The sequence below is a fragment of the Pygoscelis adeliae genome, unplaced genomic scaffold, assembly GCF_000699105.1.
Source record: "Pygoscelis adeliae isolate BGI_AS28 unplaced genomic scaffold, ASM69910v1 Scaffold13, whole genome shotgun sequence".
Classification (NCBI taxonomy): Eukaryota; Metazoa; Chordata; class Aves; order Sphenisciformes; family Spheniscidae; genus Pygoscelis; species Pygoscelis adeliae.
Genome location: NW_008824499.1, coordinates 785244 through 812016, shown reverse-complemented (window position 1 = coordinate 812016; position 26773 = coordinate 785244). Strand labels below are relative to the sequence as shown.

General features: G+C 39.2%; 2 protein-coding genes across 6 annotated transcripts in view; one reads left to right on the top strand and one right to left on the bottom strand.

The window, feature by feature from the left end:
- Positions 1-488: 488 nt before the first annotated feature.
- MORF4L1 (mortality factor 4 like 1) lies at positions 489-23057 on the bottom strand. 5 transcript variants are annotated; one of them, XM_009321432.1, is made up of 14 exons: positions 22993-23011; positions 22275-22321; positions 19024-19091; positions 17119-17184; positions 16604-16690; positions 15805-15885; positions 13112-13174; positions 7726-7751; positions 7028-7116; positions 6622-6723; positions 4887-4975; positions 3424-3596; positions 2994-3078; positions 489-1200 (listed from the first exon to the last, which is right to left on the bottom strand). In XM_009321432.1, the coding sequence occupies exons 6-14, from the start codon at positions 15861-15863 to the stop codon at positions 1116-1118; spliced, it is 771 nt and encodes a 256-aa protein (XP_009319707.1). In that variant the 5' UTR covers positions 15864-15885; positions 16604-16690; positions 17119-17184; positions 19024-19091; positions 22275-22321; positions 22993-23011; the 3' UTR covers positions 489-1115. The 5 variants fall into 5 exon arrangements, with proteins under 5 accessions (XP_009319707.1, XP_009319708.1, XP_009319709.1 ...); XM_009321433.1 differs by having other exon boundaries at positions 17119-17145; XM_009321434.1 differs by lacking the exon at positions 17119-17184 and having other exon boundaries at positions 22993-23057.
- Positions 23058-26446: 3389 nt separating this feature from the next.
- LOC103914798 (A disintegrin and metalloproteinase with thrombospondin motifs 7-like) overlaps positions 26447-26773 on the top strand; it is a 72296-nt gene continuing 71969 nt past the window's right edge. Inside the window, 1 exon segment of the mRNA XM_009321511.1 lies at positions 26447-26629. Coding sequence (XP_009319786.1) covers positions 26447-26629 — 183 coding nt within the window.

Below are 26773 nucleotides of genomic sequence, written 5' to 3'. Positions count from 1 at the left end.
GTATTGAGACAAGAATCAGGAGCATGGGGAATTATAACAGCTCCCAGGAAGACATTAAAAACAGCAACCTGCCTGAGCAGTGCAATTCACAGCACGCCTCACTTGCCCTCCGGTTTACCATTTAAGATGCTACTATGCATATAAAATAGAATTAGAATAGGAAAGTGATTGACGGAAGCCAGGCAAAGTGTGCTCTCAGGGTTCAGGCTTTTAAGAACAAGCCTTTTAAGAATTCTGCAACAAATGTAGTGAAACTGCATTATCACTACTTACGGACTATATAATGATCCCAGAGAAAGAGAATTCGCTTCACCCACTGGAACTGGATGCATGGGCTTTAACTACTAGTCTTTAGAATTAAAAAGAAACACAGCATCTCCAAGTTAATATTGCAGAACTTTATACTACACTTAAGACACTTCGATCATACTTGACAGGTCACTGTCATAAGGACACTGATGCAAATACAAATGTTAGAAACAACACTTGAAATTAAAAAAGTTTATTTGAAGATTTGTAAAACAGCTCTGTGAAAGACCAACATTTCCAAGACACTACGATATGATAATGCATTTTCCTATTGTTAGAATATAAAAAAGTCACAGTCCTTCCACTATCTAAATAAAAGCATACATTTATGGACCAAACATTTTACTTCCAACACCAAGAAAGTAAATGGGTTTGAAAGTCAGACTAATCAATAGCACCAACACTAGGTGATCACAGCCCTCATAGGTCTGAGAGTCTGGGTTTGTCATTACTATGCAATAAAGCAGGTTAGTGAAGCAAATTTTAATGTCAAAACAAACCCACGAGCACTGAAGAGTTCATACAATGAAATATCATAATGCATTTTTTACATTCCATTGATGCAAACAACAGTAGCAAGCCAGAAACACCAGAGTTCCCGTTAAACTCCAAGCTTCCATTTCGGGACAAGAACATCTTCAGAACTTACAAATGCCAGTTCCATTTTAAACACACAACTTTATTCACTTTATGTGTACATAATTTGTGCAATAGAGACATGTGCAATAGAAAGGTGAAGAACAAGCTGTAGAAGTGGACAGTATTACAAGGATCCAATTATCACTTCATTGCAAAGCAGCACAGTATTATACTGCTTTCCGATGATACTCAGGAGGGGCTACTTCATAGTCACTGGCGCTAAACAACGCGGAGGAATTCTTTGCTAAATACCTATGAAAAAATAATGAAAAAATTACATTACCTTCTTGCCTAAAGTCTCCGTTGTTTAGCATCACGTGAGTGAATCGTTAGCTGTTTGCTGAGACCATAAAACATGGTTTCAAGAGTACAAATCTAACATAAAAGTCAGCTGTGTAAAGCAACTAAAGATTTGACAGCTCATGCCAAAAAAATCAATTCCAAACAAGTTGCCAAGCAACTCTGGCTCCAAGTGAGCACAGGGAGGTTAAGATTAACAGGATGAAACAGTTGACATTTGAGGTGCAGTCAGCTGCTGTACCAAGAATCAATTTACTCCTGATTGTACTCAAAGGGGTAGGGACAAGGAGTAGGACACCATGAAGTTCTGTCTGCACAAACATGGAACGTAAATGGCTAAATAAACAATGGCTAGAGCAAAGCGAGCGATGGTCAACTAAGTGCAATAGCCGAAGATAAGCATTATATGCCACTACTTCTCCTCAAATGGATTCAGGGATTTCTGGTCAATGCACCGGCTTCACATTTCTATCTTTACAGCTGAAAGCTCTTTAGCACTTGCTTTTACAAAGACTACAATCTACTCAAGACTCTAGGACTATTCCAAGGCAAGTTTGCCCTGGAAGTCAGGCTGATCCATTTCTAGTTCTACTGCAGAGCTGTCTTGGATTTGCTGAGGCTTTTCTGTCAACTTCCAATAGCTTACCCAATCACACAGAGGTAAAAGCTGGTATTTACTGGCAAAACATTTTAATGCTTTGTTACCCTAATATTTACAAATCAATATTTCCAAACACTATCAGTAGACCACTGAAGTCTTGTACGAAAATACACAGAACACTTATCTTCTCCATGACAATCACAAATGGAAGTTTACGGCTTTAGTAAATTTGACCAAGAAAATCTGCCAGTACAGCAAAAGCAAAAAGCTGCACTGACACTGTAGGCTCGCACACAGTTTCATACCACACACCCGTCCCTACCTATATGTATCAATAAATTGCAGAAGTATAATACTAAGTCCCTGCAGTGCAGTACAGATGCATGGAAGCTGCTGAAGTCACACTCGTACATAGATATGGGGGAATACAGGTATGACACCTCAGACACTAAACTGAAGTTTAATTCTATTTTAGCATCTCGCATTCAGGAAACATTTACAGGTGAACTAAGCAGCAAGTGATTCCATAGTTCCTTATAGCAGTGAGGAAGTATTTCATCACCTGTCTGAAATCAAATGTCTGATTTTTTTTTAAGAAACATTTCACATTAAAGTCTTGTATTATTATTTAGGACAAGGTTTTCATCCTAAATATAACATGTCTACAGCACGACAGCGTAGTGCAGTGCACTAAAGCTACAATGACAGTTTACCCAAGAAATAACATTAGCAAGGTTCATCAGTTTTTCACATTTGCTCAATTATTGTTGAGTAACTGTTGTGTAATTTAATAGTTTGCTGTAATTGTCATCCACTTTTTATAGCAACTACAAATAAATGCTTCAACGTTTATTTTGAAACAAGTAGCAGACTTGGATAGTTTAAAAGTGCAGGCTAATAGAGACGTAAGCACACGTTTAACTAGCAATAACCTCAGTATAACTGGAGAGAAGTTAAAGCCAGTCTTACTCACGTTACTGTGCAGCAAAGTTTGAGAAAGCTTCACTGCAATCTTTGGTGAACATACCATGCACAAGCCCAAGATTATACATATTTATATAACAATTGTTCACTGAAAATAGGCCACATTACAATAGCCTGTACTTAACTTTTTCTTTCTTTCTGAGACTTAAAGAGTACTTACTTTAAGAAGTCATGCAAATAGTTTAACAGCAAAGCCAGACTCTTCTCATCAAGAGGAGTGTAAGCAAGCATAGCTCCAATGCGCACTGTTTCAAAAGAAGTAGCACTTGTTAGTTCTAAACAATAACTTTAACAAGTATTTCAGTACAGTCTAAAACCCTACAGTAGCATATAAAAACAGCCCAGGAATCTATTTCAATATATAAACCCCACCTAAAATACCTAGGCTGCTGAAAATTCATTTCCATTCTAAACCCTTGAGTGGCTCTGAATGTTTTAGGTACATGGAATAAGGAAAGAATGAAACCATATGTTTCATAGTCACTTGTCAAATTTCTGCAGTTCTCACCCACTGAGACTCAAAAGACAGGAAAAGGAAGCATTTGAATACTTCTAACTGCTCTTCTTCAACCTCCAGAGATCATACTCACCAAATAACCTCAGAAGGTGTGGGGCACCATAGACTTGAGACATTGGAGCGTCCGGGTGATCTGCTAAAATTTCGGCATATTGGGGCCTCTCGAACTTGTACAGTAGTTGAGTTCCCAGCATGACATTGAAGTATTCTTTAATTCCAGCCACAACTTCATTGACTGCATACTCCCTGGTAAACAGAGAAAACATTGCAAGTCTTGTTCAAGTGACTGGATGGACACAAGATGAGAGTTGGCTTGGTGAGTCCATCAAAATTGCAAAGATCTTTTACAAGCCTTCAGATTTTTCAAGGAAATTTGTCTGGAGGCCTTAAAATGTACAGCCACAGGGAGTGATGCATTTCAAGACCTCCTTTAAAAATGGACTGTTCTGAACTCCGTAAGAATTTAGGCAAACTGAAAAAAGCCTTGTTTTTAGTCATCTACTCACTTAAAGAAATTAACTCTTAGAGCAGTCCTTTCAAAGCAACAGTAAGTATTTCTAAGGACGCTTAACCAGCTCTTGTGTTTTCAACCAAAGTTAATCCCAACTCACATCCGTTTAAGAGTACTACTATACTATAAGTAATCAGACTGAACTGCTTAACGGAAGGGGACAGCCACCCAGTATTTCAGGCAACTGATCCTTTCTAACTAGGCCTCTCAATGCCATACTCCTGCAGGCCTCCAACTTCACAAATAACTGAATAACAACTGTGTAGGAATTAGCAGTGACACCGCAAATCTGAGAAGTACAACCCTCACTCCACCCTGCAAACAAATTTAGAACAGACATTAGGACAATTACATAAAAGAATGTTAAAACACCCTGACAAGTCAATAATATGCTTCCTCTTGAATGGAAGAAAATAACTTCACATTTCTAGTTTCTCTCCCTTTAAAACAGGAAAGCTTTCTTCAAGAATAAACACACCTTGTTTGTTGTCAGGGCTGAACAGCTGGGGTAATTACAAATAAGTATCTTCAAAGCTATCTCCTCAAGGTAGTTAGCTCTGCCCATCTGATTCTTTTAAAAGTCATCCTCTACCTCCCTGTCCCCCACCCCTCTACCTCCACGAGAGAGTCCGCCCACACAGTAACACTCTGCTCATCTGCCAGGTAGCTTTTTTGATAGTTTGTTCAGCTCATACATAGCAAGTGCCACTGAGTTTATTCACCCAACATAGGAAGCCTGAGCTAGAATGAAGGGGTGGAGAACTATTCGCTTGGCTTTTATCAGCTTCCTTTAGAAAAAGGCTTAGGGAAAGTGGGAGAAGCAGAAATAATATCCAGAAAGTAGAACTGCACTCTTGAATTACCTCCTCAAAGGTTTCTAAACTCCTCGATCACCTTGGTCTTGGAACATGAAGCTGAACATAGGGCTGGGACACGTTTAACAACCTTACTAAATTTGCCATGAAATATAAGTCCAACAACAGCAGCAAAAGAAGTATTTAAGATTTGAAATGACCACAACTTACTTGTTATCGGTATTTCCTCGTGATTTTTTGTAGTTTGCATAATCCTCTAAAATGGAGTCAACATTCTTCTTGGCAGGAAGATAGAAGAGCTACACAAGAAGCAAAACCGAACAAATACAAGTTGTCTAATTTATGTAGACATTTATATCTGCATGCTAAATTTAAATCAACATACATAAGGACGTTTCTAGAATAAAATTAACAGGTTAAGTGTTATTAAAGGAACACCCAACTGTTTTAGTTATGCATACCAAAAAAAACCGTAACAGTGACTATATCCATGTTTCCATTTAGCATTTGTGCTGCTCAACTGCAACCTGATGATGAACTGCTAAAGTCACTCCAAGAGTCAAAGGTACGCAGCAAAGCACACACGTGCCCCTACAGACCTGCCTACACCAGGCCACACAGCAGTTACAAAAGCAACAGTGACCATTTTGCCTGTTCTTCTGTCTGTTCTTCTTCTTGCATCCACAGTTCAGCACCTGGCACTACTATTGCTGCAAAGCAAATAAGCCTGCCAAGCACCTGCTGGGAAGTTTAACTGCCTGCACAGTCTGAAGAGTATTAGAGCTACATCAGAGCTTACAGAATTGAAGACAAATATTCCCAGCCATCATTCACCAAGGATTAACTTCCATCTTTAATACCATACACAGATCATCCGTACCCACCGACGCTCGTTCAGTTGTATATGGCAAGGCTCAGTAGTACAGCAAATTCACATATTTGGGTTTCTTTTTTTTTTTTTTCTTCCTCTGAGGCATGGGCCCCAGTTCACTTATCTATTTCCTTTCATAAGAGCACTACAGTCTGAAGACATTTTTGAGGGTGGGGGGGAAGCAAGTCTCCAGAACTGGAGTCAGTGTAACGCAGCCATGCCTAAGCACCTTTACTGCTGATGCAAGTTTAAGATTTGTATTCACCGAGAAAAGTCAGCCTTATCCACGTAGGACTTGAACAAGATTTTTGCATGTCTGGGATTGCAAGAACGGAGACAGTACCTTGGAGTAGCAGTAAGTTACAGCATGTAATTGCAACCTACCAAACAACAGCAAACAGTTTTAAACGGTATTATTTTCTATGCTCTTGCCGATTTTAGGAAGCAGTTTCACACATGAAACAAGTAATGATTCATTAATACGTTTTACGTTCATGAAAATGTTTTATACTTTTAAAATGGAAAGCAAAGTTTAATTTACTGTATCAGGAAGCTTTATATGGATCCAGCCTGGCAGAAGTTAAGAATCGCTACCCTAAGCAACAGCTTTCTATCAGAGCTATAGAACAACTTAAGATACTCGAACTTGGCAGTGAGTGACACGTAAACAAGGCAGGAAGGAGCTGAGGTAAAATATGCATCACATGTGATGCTCCTACAGACCGATTCTCTACCAACTAAGTAAACTGTTCAAAACATACCAGGCAGGCCAAGCATGCATAGAGTTAATACCACACTTAAAGCTTAAATAAGTTTAAATTATTTGCCTTTCTAGCTTATGCTCGATTAGACCAAGTCTATTCTACAAATTCACATGCAACTCTGCTGAGCCACAGTCCTACTCACAGGTGACCTTTGGTTAAAATCCAACCAGAATGAGAACTGTCAAGTAAGCCATCAGGCTGCTGTCAAACTCTACAAGAGGTTTCACTACACCGCACTTGAAGAGGATATGAAATTCTAGTTTTAGTGTCCTCGCCTATACATAGCCAGATTGTTCTTTTGACAAATTACCTGCTTTTGCCTGGTGATCAAGTCCCAGTCATCTACCAGCCATGGTTTCAGCTCTTCTGGGATTTTCACCTTTACTTCAACTCTGTTCATAAATGTTTCTTCCTAAAAAAGTGAAGCCAGACCAATTACTTTCAAATAACTGTCCAAGCTAAGAGTCACCCATATTCCTTGTTTTCACAACTGAAATACACCACTGGACTGAGGAATTACTACAGTAATTCCTGTAGGCTCCGCAGGGAACAAGGAAATAGCTTAGTTTTTCCAAGGCCACTTAGGAACCATAGTTTCGCAAGTTGTGACATTTCACACTGCCATACTGCAGGACAAAGTATTGCTGTCTGTATTTCTGAGCAAAGCAACCTTCCTGTTTTCTATCAAAAATCCTGTAAGAACCAGAAATACATACACTTTCAACCGTTGGATCTACTCGAGCCCTCTTCTTCCTAGGAGGCTGAGGAGTCTCACTGGTACTGCTCCCTTCTCCAATTCCTGGAGCTGTACAGAAAAATGACATTATGCTGCTTAAGAAATCTGGTAAGTCAGTAAGAAATACCAGTAAAAAAAGATTTAGGATTTAAAACTAAGACTCAGATTTTCTCTCAGGTCACCTTTTCACTTGTTTTTGTTTTAATTATTACTTGTATTCTGGAAGTTCCACATATCTGTGACAGTTTAAACTGCTATATTTACACTTATCTGAAGATGGCGGTTTCTGCATTAAAAACAAACCACTATGTCAGTATTTAACATTCTTCGGAAGAATTTTTGGAACCAGCAACTCAGCTTTGCAGATATGTCACATCTCCATCTCATTAAGAAAACATAAGTTTGACTTACTAAGTTATTTCAACAGCTCCATGGAGATATCACTTTGCTTTTAATTTGTAAGAGGTCAAAATCTTGATAGACTGAAACAAGTAGTTTGTGTACAAACCAGAAAAGTATGCATTCCTCCCGACCAAGAGGAAAAGACATCTGAAGTCCAAGAGGAACAACACAAGGTGATAGTAAGTAAACTTAGCTGAGGCAGATCTAAGGTCTTATTCCAGCTAAGAATCCTTCACTAAGGATATCCGCTTATATACAAAATAAAGATATACTTACTTTTCTGTTTGTTCTTTTTTGTTTTCCTGCAAGAAGAACACAAATTATTGCAAATATAAAGATAGTGTTACTTAAAGAATCGAAAGTAGAAAGCCAGAAAAATTGTGCACTAAGTTCAGAAAAATGAGTGAATACTCCATGGCCTATGGAGTATTTAGATAAAAGCACATGAAAGAAACGTCAGATATGATTTAGCATCACAGTTATGATACTACAAGATTTTTCATTTAACAGATTATAATTCACCATTTTGGGGGGGAATCACTAACTTAAACCTACAAAACCCCAGAAGGCTTGCCAGGAACACATGAGTATTTAAAAAAGAGTACTGACTGACACTTACGCAAGTAACATCTACAGATGTTTCATACTTTCCAAGTGCTTTTCAAAAACTACACTAGATTTGTAGTTTTATTTCTGTATTTCAGGGATCACGTAGAGATAGAATATGGGACAAGGAAACAGAAATCCTGAGAATTATCAGATAAATCTCAGTCAACTGAATTAACTTCCAGTAAAGTATTGAAAAAACCACACAGTTTTACCACTACAGCAGTAGAGGGAAGTTTAAATAGCACTATCAGAATTATATGCATGAAGCTGCATGGACTGCCTATAATTCCATCATCAACTTTTAGGGGAGATCGCAATTACACTTGCCACTTATTAGAAACATTTGGAACACTACTAAAGAGCGTTGTCCCTAATATTTATCTTCGTCCAAATGCTTCTCTCAACACTTACTGTTTCTAATTTACACACTTCACACTTCTCTAAAGTCTCTATCCTTAGCCCTTATTTTTATTCCAAATGAAAAGCTGTACTTCCAAAAATTTTAAAGACACCTGAAATACAATGCACGTGACATGTAAATATTCAGATAGGTCAAGAGTATCAATGACAAAGTTAAACTGTCCTAACAGGTATTTTTGTTATTATCTGAACTTTGTATATTTACTAACCATTTTCAGAAAATTTTAATTAAGAGTACTACTAGTCACGTTTCAATTTGCTCACTATTAATAGGAGTCCAGTTAAACTTCTCAAAAAATTGCAGATTGTGTGGATAAAACTCTTTACCAGTACAAGATTATTTCCTTGGAAATTCACCACTATCTCAAGTGACTCTTGTATTCAGGCTTTGAACTGGGTTTATCTGGGTCAGGAAGCAGTCAGAGTTTCTAGGAAGGTCTGAAGGTAGGAAGAGTAAGGCTTTTTTCAAGCTTCAAGTCAAACAAGCATTAGGCTTAAACTGCGGGCAGAATAAAGATCATCTCTCTCCAGGAAGAAGGAACAATTGCCAAGTTAAGTCACTGATAATAGACTTGTGTATTGAAGAGAAAGTCTTCCAAACCTAGAGTAAACAAGGAGGAACAGGGAGTTCTTTCCAGAATTAAAATCGCAAGATAAAAATAATGTTAAGCATTAGTCTAGAAGCAGAGTCTTAAAAACCTGGAACAGACAGGCAATACAAAGTACTTAAAGAACTATCGCAATTAAGACAGTAAGCCACATCTATGTTACTGAAGCATAAAGTCTAGCATAAACCATTCTAGGCAGTTGCTTGTGCTCTCCCACCTCATTCCTTATATTTCAAGTCATGTGCCTCTGCTTCAAGTCAAAGCAGCCATCTGTTTGCAAAGTCTAAAAGACAAATCTGAGTTAGGGAACAAACAGAATGAGCTAAGGTTAGAGACAAAACATTAGCATTTGGCAGATTTTTTGATAGTCTGTACAGCAGACTGCCTGGAATAATACTCTTCACCATGTGAAGGCAGCTGTGCAAGGTGAAGTGCTGCTGTTGTGTACAGTAATTGAAGCATGCAGTGCAACTTGATGTCTAGGAGAAAAATGCAGCATCTGTATCACAGAGGTTATATACAGCCCTACTGATAGAAGTTGTAGCCCAAGATGAGCAGCACATCTTAGATAGCTAGATTCCATTAACCAGACCAAGCAGTCTCATTTTGAGACATACAGCTGAAGAACACCGTGCATGTTCCTCATGATGGCAGATAATGCCTTCCTGCAAGGACAAAGGGGATGCAAGTCCTGAAGTGACACAAAAAGATGAAATGTATCTAGGGTAGATTAAAGCCCTTCCTTTTGTGCCACTTCACAACTACACTAAGAACAGCAAGCCCTATATTGCTGTATAGAAGCAGTATAAAAGCTTTCATTGACTTCTCTTTATATGGCAAGTACAGCCCAGCTGCTATTCTTCATTCACATATTTCTCTATTGACTGGCATTTTTCACTGAAAACTGACAAAACTAGAAAGCAGCATGGAAGTTTCAAGGAAGCCTCTGTGAAAAGAGTTTTAATTAAAAGGCTGGACAGAGCTGCAAGGTGCTAAAGATCTCACAGTTCAAACTTAAAAGGATGCATCCCACTGTAGTGAGACATTACCTCCTCAAAGAAGCAGGGCCAGTGATCAGTTCCGGTAAGAAGCTAACCCAGCCCCCATTGCAGAGTTTTATTTTAGCAGAACAGGAACACGCAGCTGTAAGAATAATATTCAAGTATTGGGGATCAAAATGCGAGACTGAATTAGAAAGCCAAAAATAAATGAACTACTGACATAACCATCTGAAATTGTGTAGAAACAAGATAATCAGTAGAAAACAAACAGTATTCCAGCTTACAGAACAGCTCACAACAATGAAATGCTATATATCAAAGGTGACAGACTCAGAAGGAAAATAAGCAGTCCATGCCACAAGAGCATGATACCAAACTTCCAACCTCAGTATCCAAAACAGGACTGTGTTCATGATCAAATGGCGAGACTAAAGGGGATGCCATAGAAGACAACATATTGAAAGACTCCACTCCACCTTTCTGCAGACATTCATCAGAAAAAAAAAGTGTGTCTGTCACAGGACCTTGGGTACCACCTCAAGAAGCCAGCAAGTTCTGCACAAAAGAGTTGGTGTTAATGCTCAGAGCTCTAAACTGGAGTGTCTTCTGGGGCATGTCTAGAAAACTGTCAGTAGAAAATAAAAATAGCTTAGAAAATTGAATTCAACACAGACAAATGACATCACAAAAAAAACAAGACTTTGGAAGGTTTACTTCCTCCACAACAGTTAGGAATCCATGACCAGGTTGATAAAGTGTTGTGGACAATAACAAGTATTTTATTTTCCCAAGATCCACGTGCCTTTTAAGGGACTCAGAGGTCTGTTGGAACCTCCCTACAATAGTTGGTTAAGATGTGAGCAGCAGAGAATGAAGGTAGCTACCACTTGGTCTCAGGCATTTGAGTTCAATACATTTGTAAATGCCAGAAAAAGGAGATTCGGTGCCAGTTTACTGAGAAAACAACAGTTGTAACTAAGCAATATGAAATCAAAGTCTCTCCAAATACAAGGTGACTAGTAATATAAAAGTAAATGAAAAGATTCAAGTGTGAAAAATAAGTATGTTTGAAGAAAGTATGAAATCAGCCACTATTGCTCAAGCAGCTTGGTCACTAACTTAACTGTGAAAAGAAGCATTCCTATCAAGATTCAATTAAACCATTGAACAGTATCAGCAAAAGGATAAATACCAAAGTCTGGATTATACACACGTATGTCTCCTGTGCCTGGTCAGGCAACGTGACCTTAGAATGCACACAATAAAACTAGAAGAGGTAAAGAGAACAAAGAATAGCTGGCAGTGTACAACAGCTTCTATACCAGGAGTAACCAGGCAGACAAGGGCTTTCTCAAGCTGACAACTGGGCAGGAAGAAGAGGGGAAATATGGTAGAGGTATCACTAGCAATAAAAGGTGAAGCTTGAAGAACTAATCAATCTTTCCTCAAGACAAAAAAACAAAGCAGCAGACACTTTTAAGAAAGGAGGAGTCATCCTCTTTCCTCCCCTCTTCAACACAGTACTGAATTAAATGAGAACACGCTGCCACAAGATGATGGGGATGCCAGAAGTCCAAATGGTTCAGAAGTTTAGATAAGTCCTACAAAGGGTTATCAAACCCATCACATAGATACAGCCTACAGCTCTAAAGTCCCTTAATTACAGACTGCTAGAAGCAAAAAGGGTATTTGGGGTAGAAGAGCATTCTAGACTTGACTCATTTGATTATCCCTAAGCACCTGTTACTGGTGACTATCAGACAGCAGAAGAAGTTAGGAAAATCTCCGGCTTGAGCCGGTGTAGCCATTCCAATGTTGTTACAGCCCTAGACAACTGGCATGTAGGCAGTGTTCACATGCCGCTTGACATTTAGAGGACTTGAAGTAGCTTGTGAGAGAGCTACTAGCTGTGCCAAAGATAGCAGAGGATACCACAAGAGACATGCAGCAGGAGCATATGCTTGAATAATATGTTCAGATTAAGAACAAGACTTCTATTAGAAGAAAAAACAATAACTCCCAAGTTGAGATACTGTTTTGAGAGCATCTTTGATGAGACTGCTTGCATAGATCTCATTTAAAAACAGATACTGTTCTCAAATTTGTTATTCAGTGCCATATCTTCCCTCCAGAACACTGTCAGCTGCCCTTCTTATTTTCCAAGCACCCGTTAACACTGATTGTTTACTGATTTTTTGCATGTTAATCATATTAGGCCCATCAAAGGTAGCATAAACTCTTAGAAGTTGGAATTCGGCAGAGCTACATCAACACAGTCCAGAGAAGCCAGTATCTGTAGCGTTGTATTTCATTTTTGGCAACCTGCTATAACCATACAAAATCTTTTTCCATGATAGCGTCTAGTTATCATAAGATGATTAATTATTTTAAAAACAAGTGTATACAACCTGCATTTCATGCATATTTCTATTTGATCAAATATCGCTTACAAATAGTCTCAAAAGCTTTTTGAACCAGTTGCTGCAGTTTACAGAAACAGTTACTCTGAACAGACTCAAGCCAACAATAAAAATACAGCACATTAAGGAGCAGGTTCAAACCTCACATTTCTAAAACCACCTATCATAGCAGCCTCGCTCCCAAGACTTACAGAAGACAGTGCAGTTTATTACTGATTTCCATGGAAGCAGAACTCCAGGCTACAGTAAGCATGCAGACCAACTGTAACCTCTAGAACTATCCAATTTCAAAAATTCTGAAGTCAGTTCTCCTCCACTTCTTTTTAAACAGTGGACACGCCGAATGCATTTGACTACTCATATTGTACCCTATCCAACTGAAAAGGTATACATTTCACAGAAACTAAAAACTGGTAGTCCATACTGGCTTTAAAAAAAAAACACCAAAACGATACACTGCAGTACTTATTGTTAACTGAATTGCTACCAAAGCTTACATTATTACAACTGAGGACTTTAAGAGTCTCTAAAAGAAATCTATGAAAGCAAGGAGATTTGGATTTCAGGATGAAAATCCTGGTTTGACAATCCATCCTTAACTCACCGCGTCGATATTGTAGGGGTCTCCAAACAGCAAACAGTATGCGCTCCATCTCGTCTGAAAAATCTAGGCACAATGGGGGTTGAGTTAAGGAAAGAATGTCAGACCTAGTGTTTAGCCTTAAAGAGAATCTATTTAAGATTCAAAAATTTACCTTTTTAGCAGCATATTATAATCTTACTGAACATTCCTGGAGGATAAGTTGTGTTTAGATCATTATTTCTTTTCCATTATTGTTTGGCTATCTGAAGAATATGTTTCAAAATGTAAGTTACCTTTCCCTCTGTTCAATCCTCCAAGAATGCTACAAAAGGTAAATTTTGAGGCCCAAATAGGTTGACAGTGTTACCCTTTTAGAATAGTTGCATGATCAGTTTCTCCCCCTCCCCACCATCAGTACTTTATGTATCTGCAATGACCTTAGAGTTACAACAAGAGAACAATCCAGAAGTTTTATTTTGGAGCTGTATTTTGAGATTTTTCAGAAGCCATCTTGCCTTTAGCTGTAAGCAGAATCTGAGAAGCAGTAGTTTGGTCAATAATAAATCAGTATCACAACCCTGCATCACTGCTAGGGCAAGTCAAAGTACTTCCTCTCCCTCAGCCTCCAAATAGAGAAGAAAAACAGGGAGACTTTGTTGAAAGAAGCACAGGTCTAATTTAGAAGGATGCATTGGATGCTGGTAATGGCTAGAGACTAGGAGCAAGATCAGTGCAACAAGCATATGGGACGCTGTTATAAATAACTTTCATAATGCAAGACTGCTGTTCTAATGACAACAGTTTTCCTTCTTGTCCTTTACAACTCTGAAAATCCACCATCAAGGAGTTAATTTTTCCAATCAACATGAAACAGAAGTTTCAGAGAATTAGCTTATTGTCTGTTTTGCTATGCTGGAAACAACCACCCATGCACAGGATAGTGATGACAGCAAAAGAAAAAAGCCGCTTCCTTTCCCCAACTGGTTTCAACCAGAGAGTAAAGACAGACCTGGTAACATGCTTTCAAGCTTTAGAGTTACACAGAGACTTAAGATGAAGTCATTTTTGCTGTGTGGGTCTCCCTTGGATGCAACATTACTAGGTGTGGTTGAGAGGATTAAGCCAACTTTGATTTCAAGCGCAGGTTAACGTTTAGCATTTACTCAGCCAGAGAGAACAACTCATCCCACTGCAATCAGTCTGAACTACCAAGATGATTCAAGCTGACAGTATAGGGAACCGAACCCTGAAGTTACTATTGGTATGTTCTCTATAATGCAATTTTAGACATTCACAATTGAGTCATCACTACCTGTGTCAAAGTTACACACGAAGTGAATTCTACTCCCACTGACTAAAATGCAAGACAACTCAGGTGCAACAACTCCTTAAGCAGCTGAATTAGTAATGTTCATAATTTAGATCTGTTTTAATTAGATTTTAATGACATTCATTAGGAACTGTCTAAACAGACATTTGGTTTGGGTTTTTTTCACCCCCAAATGAAGACAAACAGGTGACTAGGTCCCTGTCAGAGGTCTGTCCTGAACTGACAGAGCACACCAAACCGGTGGTATTAAAGCATCTCAGAATCTACAGCAACAGACCACAAGGGAGCATGCATGCAGCATGATGGCCAGATCCATCGGACTCCCCATTCCAGAGACCAAGAGCCAATTTACAGCCTTGGCTAGGCTTTGACTAATCCCAAAGTGAAATTTGCATTCAGGATCTAGAGAAAAAAAAACAAAAACACAAAAAACCTGTACCCACTACCACTGCACTTCTGAAATCAATTATACATATTTCATAACAAAGTTGCCCATAAATGAAACCTGAAATCTGAGGCTGCTGCCAAATGCTCTTCTTAGGAATTGATGTCATTTCAGCAGCTTCCTCATGAAGACCAGAATCATAAATGAAGTTAGGAGTTCAAAACATCACATTAGTAATGACCATCTTCATAATTTAGTGAAGCACTACCCCAAATAGAAGAGTTTCATGGCACATGAGCAAAGCAGTAGAGCTGTACTGACTGTATGAGAATCTAAACATCACCATACAAGCCTATTCTCAAAAACAAAAAGGGTGGAATGAAAGAAATCTGACAGATACATCCTGAAATTTTTTTTTCTAATAAATGTCTGAGCTTGCTTCTGGTCTCTTAAGATGCAAAACCATTTTTAATAGCATATGGGTTTAGTTTTGTCAAAAACAGCAAAACAAAGACTCCTTAAATACAGTTTTAACAATTGTACAGTAAGAAGGCAAGGCATTTTAAGGATTTTATTCAAAAGTGCTTGCACAGCTTGGAAGAACTGTAAAATTCTATATGGAAATCGATTTCACTGAGATACACAAGTCTTACGAGCACCCACCACTTTTTGAGTGTCAGTTCACTAACTTAAGAGGAATAGAGTGCAAAACAAGTACAGAGTGTTAGTGTCTACTCAGTACCTTGATTCAGTATTAAACACTGCACAATCTAAGAAGGCAGTTTTAATAAAATACTTCAAAGGCTTTTTTGATATTACAAAAGTGAAACATAACTTTTGTATGGGTTGTGTCAGAAGTAACATAGTTTAGCCTGCAGAAACATTCTAAGAAAAATACTATTTAAAGATCAATAGTAAAACTGACAAGCAAAAGTTTGGGAGGTTTTTCTGGTGTTGGTTTTTTTTGTTTGTTTGTTTTTTAAATAAAAAGCTTCTTACACTTCAACATTTTTCTGCTGCAGACCAGAAGTCTTCTTGCCCGGAGCAGCACCTCTCATCTTCCCCTCTGCATATTGTTCCCTTTAAAAAAAAGAGTAAATTTGTAAATAAGACTTCAATGGAAAAAGAAGCTTGTTTTCCCTCAAAGGGTAACAGGTTATGCAAAACATTTAGTATGTGTCATGAACAGGAACAAATTCAACTCAATATCAAGAAGATTTGGGCAGCTTCATACAACACTTAGCAGTATGAACACCCATTGCCTCCTCCTCCCACCATCCTTGTTAATCTGAATCACATGAAAGCAGCACACTGCTTCTGAAAAACATAAAACAACTTCTCAATAAATTCATTTCTATTAAAGAAATACAAGATTAGCATTCATAAAAATCAAAGTATTTGTAGGCATCCTGAAGTTGTCTTGAGAAGATCCTTACCACTTAACAATATATTTTAAGGACACAGCACAAGGGTCATTTTTAGCCACCTAATTTCCACACTGTAGAACGTACATGCAGTTAGTCAGGCTGCCTCTCCGTTTCATCAACCTACTCTTCCTTAAAACCTCAAGTCACCATTTTAAAACTAAGTAGCAGCTTGCTCTTTCTAAACTGCTAGAGGACAAAGATCAGAACACCTCTATAAGCCAAAGCCATCTCAAGAATAAATGAACATATGAACACCTCCTGAAGTGTTTTTTTTTTTTAAACTCACTAACTTCCCTTGATATACAGTTGTTGGATTGAAGCTCTGTAAAAAAAATAATTTACTGACAAGGACTTCTAACAAAAATACTTACTGATTGGCCTTTTGAAGTTCTTTTTGCTTCTGCAAATTGGTATCCACGTATTTGAGCACTCTGCTTTCTGGAACCCATTCATCCCAGCTGAAAAAAAAAATTTTAAAAAAATCAAACGATCATTCAAAAACATTACCTAATTGCATTCTACACGCAATAGTCAATTAAAAGCTTCACAGAATTTGAGACTGAACTCTGCTTTTGTGTCAAGTCATGGACTGGCACAACTGAAAGTGTAAATTACCAAACGCATTCCCCACTGACTGAAGCTGTTAACGATTTTTCTAGGGAAGTGTAACCCTCAGTGATTTCCAAAGAGTTTCCCAAACTTGAAGGATGGGCAATTTAGGAGGGAAGGGACTGTCTTTAATTTAAATGAAGCATCTCAAGAAAAAAAAAATATTCTACGCTTACTAAATTATGGGACACCTGTAGCCATAACTATATTATGAAGCAAGTTTCCTTTATCTATTCCAACATTTTATAGGTTAACAAATTCAGCAATAAGATCTTACTGTAAGAAGAAGAGCTCTGATTTCTGTCTGTGAAGGAAACCAAGATGGCATGAATATTTGAAGAATCTGAAGTGAACGATTTAAGAGAACAGGTGTTGGGGAAATTGCCATTACGAGCAAGAATTCCACTTTGACAAAGAGTGGATATCTGAGCAATCTGACAATTTATTTCAAATAAAACACATTAAAAGTGGCCAAGTTATTCTGAAGTATGCAAGTTAAAGCTCTTTTATATAAAGAGTTCTTTATAATTTTCATTTCATGGCAATAGCTGCCAGTCTTGGAACATCAAGGTGGCAAAACCAATACTACTACAGGAGTACAAGGTCTTCAAGAGTGTTAAGACAAGGCAAGCTTAGCATCCAAAAGTTACAGAGAAACACATGTCCAGCTGTACACGTTCTAAGACTATGTTTTTAGGATAGTGCTTTGGTCAGATATTTAAGCCACTTATCTTAATCCTGCCCGTACAGCTGCAAGAGACCTTCAAAAGAAGTGCTATATGATTGTGCGGCACATTATACTGTATGATGAAGAAACTTTTTTGGTATCCTATCTGTTGATATTTGCAAAAAAAATTAAGAAGTCGAGCAATTAACAAGTAACAAAGGACCACAATTATAGAAACCAAAATTAAGGTGTCATATTGCCCCAGTTGTCTAGATCTTGCAGCAACGCCACTTTTAATGTAGTTAATTGGAAGCTTGAAGGCAAAAAAAACTCAAACAGCGCAAGCAAGAAAAGCAGGAGTCACGACATCACTTATGGCACCTTCATCAGAGATAAACAAGGAGAGGAAGTATCAAATTTATGCTGCCTCATTAATATAAAGCAGCCACCATAAGAGCCAATTATGCTCCCTGTAACTGTCGGTGTTTACAATAAAACATTTATCTGTCCATTTGGCAGGGGGGGTGTGCGGATGCATTTAAAAAAGTTACATATTAAAACATGAAGTTCAGCTTTTAGTCATGTCAGGGAGATTGAGATACTAGTGACTAAGAGTCTTCACTCTAGAGTCTGCAACATTGAAATGAAACAAAAACAAACAAAACAGGTAAGTGCTCTCTGAAAGACTTCTGGAGTCTGAAGAGCTGAAGCTTTTAATTGCTAAGAAAAACCCTCCACTTTTCCTAAATTCAAAGCCTAATGGCAGAACAGAATTCAAATGAAAGAAAAAAGACAAGTACATAAATGCAATAATCTCATGAACGTATTCACCTTTAATGGGCTCAACATTTATTACATGGAGACGCCTTTATTCTTCAGCAATCTCTCACCTAGAATCCTACCATTTTTGCAGAAGGGAAAAGTAACTCTAATTTTGCCTTAGCATGAGAGGCAAGAACTGAAATACAGGCTAAACCTGCTCCTGTGAAGGACTAAAATAGACAGCCTTTCCCATTCTGAACACAACCTTCAGTAAGGCATGCTTCTCCAAGTCTTTGCTACCAAACTTTACTTCTATATCACTTTGGCAGCAAAGTACACTGTGTATTTGAGTAGAGTTTTGCTCCACCTCAGTAGGGGTTGCCTCTCCTACCAACACATAACAAGGAAGTTTTTGTACCAGGTATTTTTGCCAGGGAGGAATTACAGTAACTATTTTCAAACTTGAACAAACAGAATGCTATAAAGCATTCCCATTAGTCTAATGACACCCTAAGCTAGTTTGTCTACACAACCAAAGCTCTGAAGGAAATGGTTAGTTAGGCAATGTTTTCTTTGTGTTACTATAAATCATTGGCTTATGTATAAAAATCATTTAGGTCAGTTTCAGAAACAGTCTCCTAAGGACACAGACATGGTAGTGCTAGTCCATCAAGCTCTCATTCAAACTGACAAAGCTTGCATTTTCCCATAAAGGAAAAATGAAATACTGCTTTCATTTTATGCAATACTTACTTTTTATTCCAACCACTGTAATGGATAAAGTATTTCACTTGCTTGTCCTTTATGGCAACCTTTACACACTGAAACAGAGAAGAAAGTTCCATCAGTACCGATGAGAAAGATCTGAATGAGTTTTGCTTTTTTAGCTTTCAGAGTTTAAGCATGCAGAGATTTCCATGCAAGCGACTGAAATACCGGCAGCTATTTCACAGCAGAAAGTAAGTTCTCTAACACAAGTTACTACCTATTTATGGATTTGGAAGGGCTAGGCAAACAAGCGACTCTGCTCAGCTATCCAAAGGGACACCTTCATTCACGAGAAGGATCAGAAACCCCTGAGGATGACCAGAAGAGTAAACAAGCAGTCACTTCACTACCCCCAGGTTAGCCAAAAGCCATTCACTAGAGAGCTTGTTCACATGCAGGCCCCTACCTCACAGACAGGTAAGCTGGCTGAAGTAGAGGAGTCTTCAAAAGTAAAATAAATAATATGGATCTCTACAGCCACAGAGAGAGCATTATATTCAGTAGAAAGAGTTGCAGTAAGGGCTTTTTCTAGGTTAAGAATGTATACATGAGGTAAATAAAAACAGTTATTTCCATCAAACAACTGGCCTATGAATACACTAACTTCCTCGTATACTGATATTAAGGCAAGACCGTTAAAAGAGGGAACACGTATATAACAAGGTTGCTCCAACCACTCCACAGTATCACTCCGATTCAGAAGTGTCCCTCACAAACTCCTCACAAACTTTTCTGCCTTATAGTTTAGCACAGCCCTGCTTGCAGCCTGCAAGACCCTGTCTCAGCTCAGAGGAATATGTTCAGGTGAGCTGGAACAACTGCGCACACTACCTGTTAACACAAATTCCTCCTACCCCTGCGGTCTAGCACGTAAGAGCTCAAGCTACCACGTCTATATAAAAGAAAAACGTAGCCAGAGACATGCCTCTTCCGGCAAAAACATAGCCCAGAACAGAAGCTACATAACCCACCTCATGTCCCTGAACTATTTTGCTATACCAAATTAAATCAACCAACTTCTGCTTCGATAAGGCACTTCATCCAGAAAAGTATCAAGTCTTGCTCTGGATACACTGAGATACAGATGCCACTGTACCACTTCAACAGTGAAATAATGAGGTGGTTGTAAAACATGAGGACACCCTCTTTGGCTCTAGCTTTTAGTCCCTTTTTAAGGATTTTTTCCATTGAAGTAAAAAATGACTCATAAAAGTCATAACTGGTATTTTCTTGCCATGCTAATTGAGTTACCTCTAAGTATTTGAGAGGGCAGAGCCTTCTGCTGTACAGCATTTTCTCAAAACTTTTGTGACGACTCCTTCCTGCACCCTCTCCAATTAAACAAGAAGTAGTTGTCAACATAGAGAGGAACATGATATTTCAGTACTAATCTCCAAAATGCCACATATGGAATTTAAACTCAGTCTCACCTAGACTTGCAACTAGGAGTAAGGATATCCTAATCTTGTTTGATATACTACTGCACCAGTGGCTCATTTTGACAGTCCTGGAGTTAAAGCCAGCCAAATACAGACTGTGTGCTTAAGAAACGTCTACTTGTTTTGAAGAATGTAAGTGAGCATGAAGTAAAAGAAGATTCAAATGTATTTCTGTACCAAAATATCCTCCTTCCTGCTGGAGGTTAGAAGTGCCTTAAGTGAATCTCATTTAACTCTGCATTGTACAGAGATGTACAAACAGTTACCGTTTGTCATAATTTTTCATACTACTCTAACACAAACACAAGTGCTTCTCTGATCATCTTGCTGTGGGAAGCCAAGGATATGGTCATCAGGAACGAAATAACTTATGTATTGAGAATCACAGAAGAAATATAGATCAAAGGAACAGGAGGAAAGTTAAGGTTATTATTCATTACTACCTACAAAGTATCTTTGTAAAATTAAACCCAGTTCCTTCTGCCACTTCAGGAGCCCAGAAGGATCCAGACTCTCAATATAAATAGCCAGCCAAAAGCTACCTTGCCAACTGGGAAGTCCCTTCTAGCACCAAGCTGGCAGAGCCAGTTCCTGCAACACTCATTCCACCCTTGTGTAAAAGAGAAGAGGGGCACAGCACAGCATGGAGAAGCACATCACTGTAGCAGCTCTGGACTGTTTAATTGACCAAAGAGTTAAGACTTCTGCTAACAGAAGTTTGTTTCCACAAAAACAGAAGCCTTGATTACTCTCCTCTCTGTACTAGCACCTGGGCAGGTACTGGCAGAAGACAACACTCTGAGCATACATTCACAACGACCTTGTCCTCCAGTTCTAGAGCAAGGGAGAGAACAGAGGAGAATCACTAGAGTGAAAATATTTTAGACAAGCACGTCCCCGTCAATGCTCTGGACATTATTTTAACATTAGAATGACTATTTGCTGATAGCACGAAGAGAGATGTCGGGTATTTCTAGCTGCCTCCCTACTACCACCTCTCTGAAGTTGTCCCATCAGTTAACATTTCCTGACACTAAAACCTAATGGATTTAAGTCTATTTAAGGTGCCCCAGGAATTTCTGCAAGTCTTCTAATCCACACAGCTACAAAAGTCCTTTGGTTCAATTTCATAGGAAGTGGAAACAGACAGTCAAATTAGAACTTACTGAAGGAATTACCTTCAATAAAACAGATGGCATGGCAGTGACAACTGCTTAAGGTCCACAAGAAAAGCACTTCACTGGAAGTATTGCAGCAGAGGCCTGCAACCGAAGCAGTAAGGATACTTCTCCAAGTCACAAATTTGCAATGCATGGTTTCTGTGGCTAAAGAGCCAGAACTGAGAATGCCACTTCCTTTGTCACTTTAATCCAGCACTATCTTCTGCAGCATCGTCCCATTTGAAGACCATTGATTGTACTCAGCCACCTACATCTCTGAGGAAGCTCAAACTGCAGCTAACTTACTAGCTCATGCATTAGCACCAAGTCCTATGAGCACAAATGCTTTCCAGTGCTCTGGGAACACAGGTGTATCAAATGTCCAACACATAAGACCACCCGGCCTTCAGTAGTATACCAGACTAGCTGCATAGTACCATTGGGTTTTCTGAAATTTTTCTATAATATGGAGCTCCACGATTTAAAACTAATTAATTTCATACACTATCAGGTTTTTCTTCATTTTAGTTTCAGTCCTTAATCCTATCTAGTGAGGCACAGCAGGTAAACTAATACAATTCCTTATTTTCTTGGGGAACAGTCAGAACCATCTGCAGCAATAAGCAACCACACATACCTTTGCTTCATAAAGGAGAGGTCCATGAAAACAAAGCACTCGTTCACCTGAAAGAAAGTTGCACATAAACATCTTAGAACACCACCAATGTGCCATTTCTATAAAATACATGTCATCAAGTACAACATAGAATGAATCCAGTGTCAACCTAGAAAGAAATTCAATGGCAGATATGGATTTGAGAAGCAGGCTGGTGTTTGAGAAGCAAATTCACTCCTGTACAAAAGGCCCGATTATTCAGGCCATAAGCAAAGATTCCTGAGGACCTCCCTGAAGAGCACTCATGCAAGGACAGCTGCATGCAAACCATGTCCAAGCCTGCCCAGAGTTTTGCAGAACAGCTGGTTACTTCAGCAAACAATTGGCACCAAAATTTACATTCCTGCCCATACTTCCATCCACTGCCAACTCAAGTTATAGACACCCTTGCATCTTGTTGCAAGGCTGGCACAGGGAACTCCTTCAAAGCCTTGAACTTCAGATGCAGACACCAAAACACACTGGCTTGATACAAATGGACTACTTCAGCCTAAGTACTCAAGCAGTAAGCAGGTAAAACTGTCTTACTGTAAGGGATTCTTTAGTCTCTATGACATTGCATTTTGATTCAGAGCAGGAAATTAGCTCTCATAAGAGATGTCACCTCTGTATCTTAAGCTTCTGACACAAATAGAAGCAAGTGCTATTAGTACTCCTTTTCTTGCAGGAAGTACACCACCTGGTATTTCCAGTTCAATGAAGTCAGGAAGAGAGAGACCCCGACATTGTTTTCCCATCCGAGTTGTGGGAGAGAAGAATGCCAGGCTTGTGCAACAGCAAGAAAAATTGTTCACTTTGTGGTTTTTAAGTAGGAAGAGATTGTTCTTCAGTCTGTTTTTTTTCCTCAATGGCAAGGTCTTATTGTGCGGTTACGTTGTGGGAATTTAAACGTACTTAACACAGGATATCCGAGTACAGATGTTTCCTTCTTGAAAGCTGCAGTACCTCACATTTTTGGAGAGACAAGCTGCATAATACACTCCAGGGTGTAGCACACAGCCAGTTCTTGCCACTATTTCCGGGACATACAGGACAGAAGAGAGCTGTCACAGTCACCATATGCAGGCTGTACAGTACACATATGCAGGTACTTATTCAGTCCCCAGACTGGGCTGGGAAGGAGGTCTGCAGAAGCAGGCTGTCTCACCAGTAACACAACTCTGGGTGCCTTCTTCCTTGTGAGCAGCTCAGAAATGACTAGGGTGGGGGAAGGGCCAGTTCATGGGCTATAGGTTTAAAAGTACCCTCCCCATTGTAAACTTTACCCTACTCTTCAAAACCACTTTCAGCATATTCAAGTGATGATACAGTCAGTGGCACATTGTGCCATTAACTTTGACTCTCTTGAATCCTGTAGAATTCTAGCTTTATTTGCCTCTTTACTCCACAGACACATAACACGACATTGATGAAACTTTTAACCAGATGGGCTCTAAGCAGACACTTGCTCTGCAAACAGAAATTGAATGTCCCACATCTCAATTTTTTTTTGGTGAGGGGGCAGAGCAGTTCTTGCACTCATTCCCAAAACACACTTCTGGCAGGGTCAGTGCCTGATGAAAAACCACCTGATTTTGCTTGAAGCAGATGAGGGAGGATTCAGACACACCATTTCACCACCAGGACTGGGAGGCAAGCAGATACAGCAACAGCCTCTTCAACCAGCACGGCTACTATCACATTTCATCTAACACATCCAGACTCCGATTGAACAATATGCAACTATAGATTTACTCCTTCATTCCTATGTCAACTAGAAAGAACTGCTCATGTTTTAAGATTTCATTATTATCCAATCTGTAGGATCCCGTGCTCTCCATAGAGCTGAAACAAGTATTCACAGTAAAGTCTAAGAACACAGAACTAGGTCAGAAATGTATTTCAACTTGTAAAATGCTTCCATGTATCAAAAAAGAAAAAGGCTTAGAAAGGTTCTCAGGGAAGCGCCCATTTTGATACAGTCAGTACTTTTATTTAAAAAAAGAAAGTATCTTTATAATCAGGGCTAACAATCAGAAGTTACATTATTATCCTCACGCGTCATACTGGAAAACACATCTCTATTTCAATTATTGTTCAAGGTCTTTCTAGGTAAGATGTCCACAGTTACCAAGAACTATTTTGTTTAAGAAACACATGAATCTCAGTTTTGCAGAACAGGCTCTTGCTCCTTCCCAGCTTACTGCAGACATGCACAAGGCCTCTCTGAATCTACAGACCCTTCTTTCCTACATGCTGCCACCGCTGCAGCGGAACACCCACACCTATTCCTTATCCCAAAGACAGTATTCATAGGAGAACAGCTCTTTAGCTGTTAACACCCCTGAATGCCAAGCTACACAGAGTGTTTCGGCTGGATCAGTTAGCCTCTGAATGGGCACGTCTTCTGCCCTCACCGCACCGTCAAAGGCTTCATGTGAGGAAAAGCTTGGGGAAGTCAGAATTCAACCACCCACTCCTTCGACTGTTCTACATGCAGAGTATTTGTAGAAACAAGAGGTTCTCAATCTGTGGATCAAGGATACAACTACCAATGAAGCCTTCCCATTGATATCAGAGTGGCAAGCTAACTAGCATCTTCAGAACAGACGAGAAAACACAGAAGTCACCAGCATCAGCAGAAGAAAAATTTGCCTTAAGCAGCTCGGAAGTTGAATCTGACATCTGAGATTCTTTTCTATTTGCTTTAAAAAAAAAAAGTCAGCATTGAGATGCAGGACACCTGAAGTACCTACAACACTCAATTCATATTTGTCCGAATGCCGATCTCATTTCTCATGCCTACATAAAAACATCAGTCCCTTCATTTCAAGGGGTATACTCATACTTCTAGCTTGACATTTAGGTTTTCCTAGCTCTCATAGGTTTTTCACAATAAATTCAGTCTCCTCCTCACCCTTTGCTTTGTGAAAAATGCCAATATGGATAACTTCTAAGTCTACTTCCCACTCTTAGATGTGCATTTAGCTTGAAAAATCTACAATTAAAATAATTTTCATTTGCCATGCTGTGAAGGGCCACAGTAGAACATGTTAAGTTTTAGGCCTACAGGAAGCTTTATTCACTGCTCTTTTCTCCCTTTTAATGTTACAGTTGAGATCACAAACACATTTACATTTGTGGAAAAAAGCCTAAAAATTTTAACTTCTATATTAAATTTAGGTTGCTCATATTCCTACAGCTGTGAACATAATTTCAGCCTGGAATCCTACTTAAGTTTTAGTTTCTACAGTTCACTTGATTTTACATTAATTATTATAATGTGAATCACACATTAAAATCTTGATTATTTCTGCAGGTTAATAATACTGTTGGTATTAACGCATGGCATGGAATGCTGATGCACGATTGAACACGCTGCAACATAAGCAGCCATGAAGCACATACAATCACAGTGTTGTTTAAGCTGCCCAGAATGGCCGGCTTCCAGTCATTCTTCTGCAAAATGTGCTTTTAAAGATAAATGTGTGGGAAGTCCTGCTTAGAAGCCAAACTGAGGGACAGGTAGAAAGGAAAGGGTGAAGTAAGTTTTCATTTACCACTGTCTAGCATTTTCATTTACCTATATTAGTATCAACCACAACCATTATTTAAAAATCAAAATGTATGCAAAATAAGTCTCAGAAAAAGCATAATCCTAACCCTTATTCACCTAGAAAAAATCTGGTGCTTTGTTGTAATTATGGATTCTACCACAACTGCCAGCTGTAGCCCAAATACTGCCCCCATGAATCCTCCTGCATGAGGATCCCTAGCTGAGCTCCCTTTCAAGGAAGAGTAAAGAATAAGCATGTTTCAAACTCAAGAAAATAAAAATCCTGACAGACTTAGGAGATTTCAACAGTTTTAATGGCAATGAGCGTCCATGCCTGCAAGAAAATGAAGCGTATTTAGAATAACAGGGGATAGGAAAGCCCCGTATCTTACTAGTAGGAGAGATGAGGAACAGGAAGAGAGACAAAGACTATGGGAATTCATTTTTTTCCCACATATTCTCACACTGTTAGGGCTGAGCAGTGAAAGCTAAAAACCAAATAATCCCCTACGCTGAGGGGTCATAAACACTGGTGTCCAAACCTGGTCTAGCTGAAGGCCTTACTGAAAGCCTGCCTCGGAGCCACAAGCACTGTAAGATGGAGCACTGCATTTATCCTCTGCTTTATTACAAAGGAGAGACCTGGCCGAGGGCAGAGGCCGCCTCTAGCAAGGGCCGGCCCCACTTGAGCCCCGGTGCAAGAGGGACCGTTGTTGACCTGTCAGGAGTCGCCTCCGCGGCCGCCCCGGGCCCGTTCGCGCTGCAGATCCCCCCGCCGCAGGTACACCTCCTCGCAGCCTCAGCACACGTCGGACTGCGACTCTTCAGAAACAGCAGCGGGATTCTTTTTTTTTCTTTCCCCTTTAAATCGTTTCCTTTGTTTCTTTTTGGCCCACCCACCACCGCGAAGTCAGGGCAACGAGCG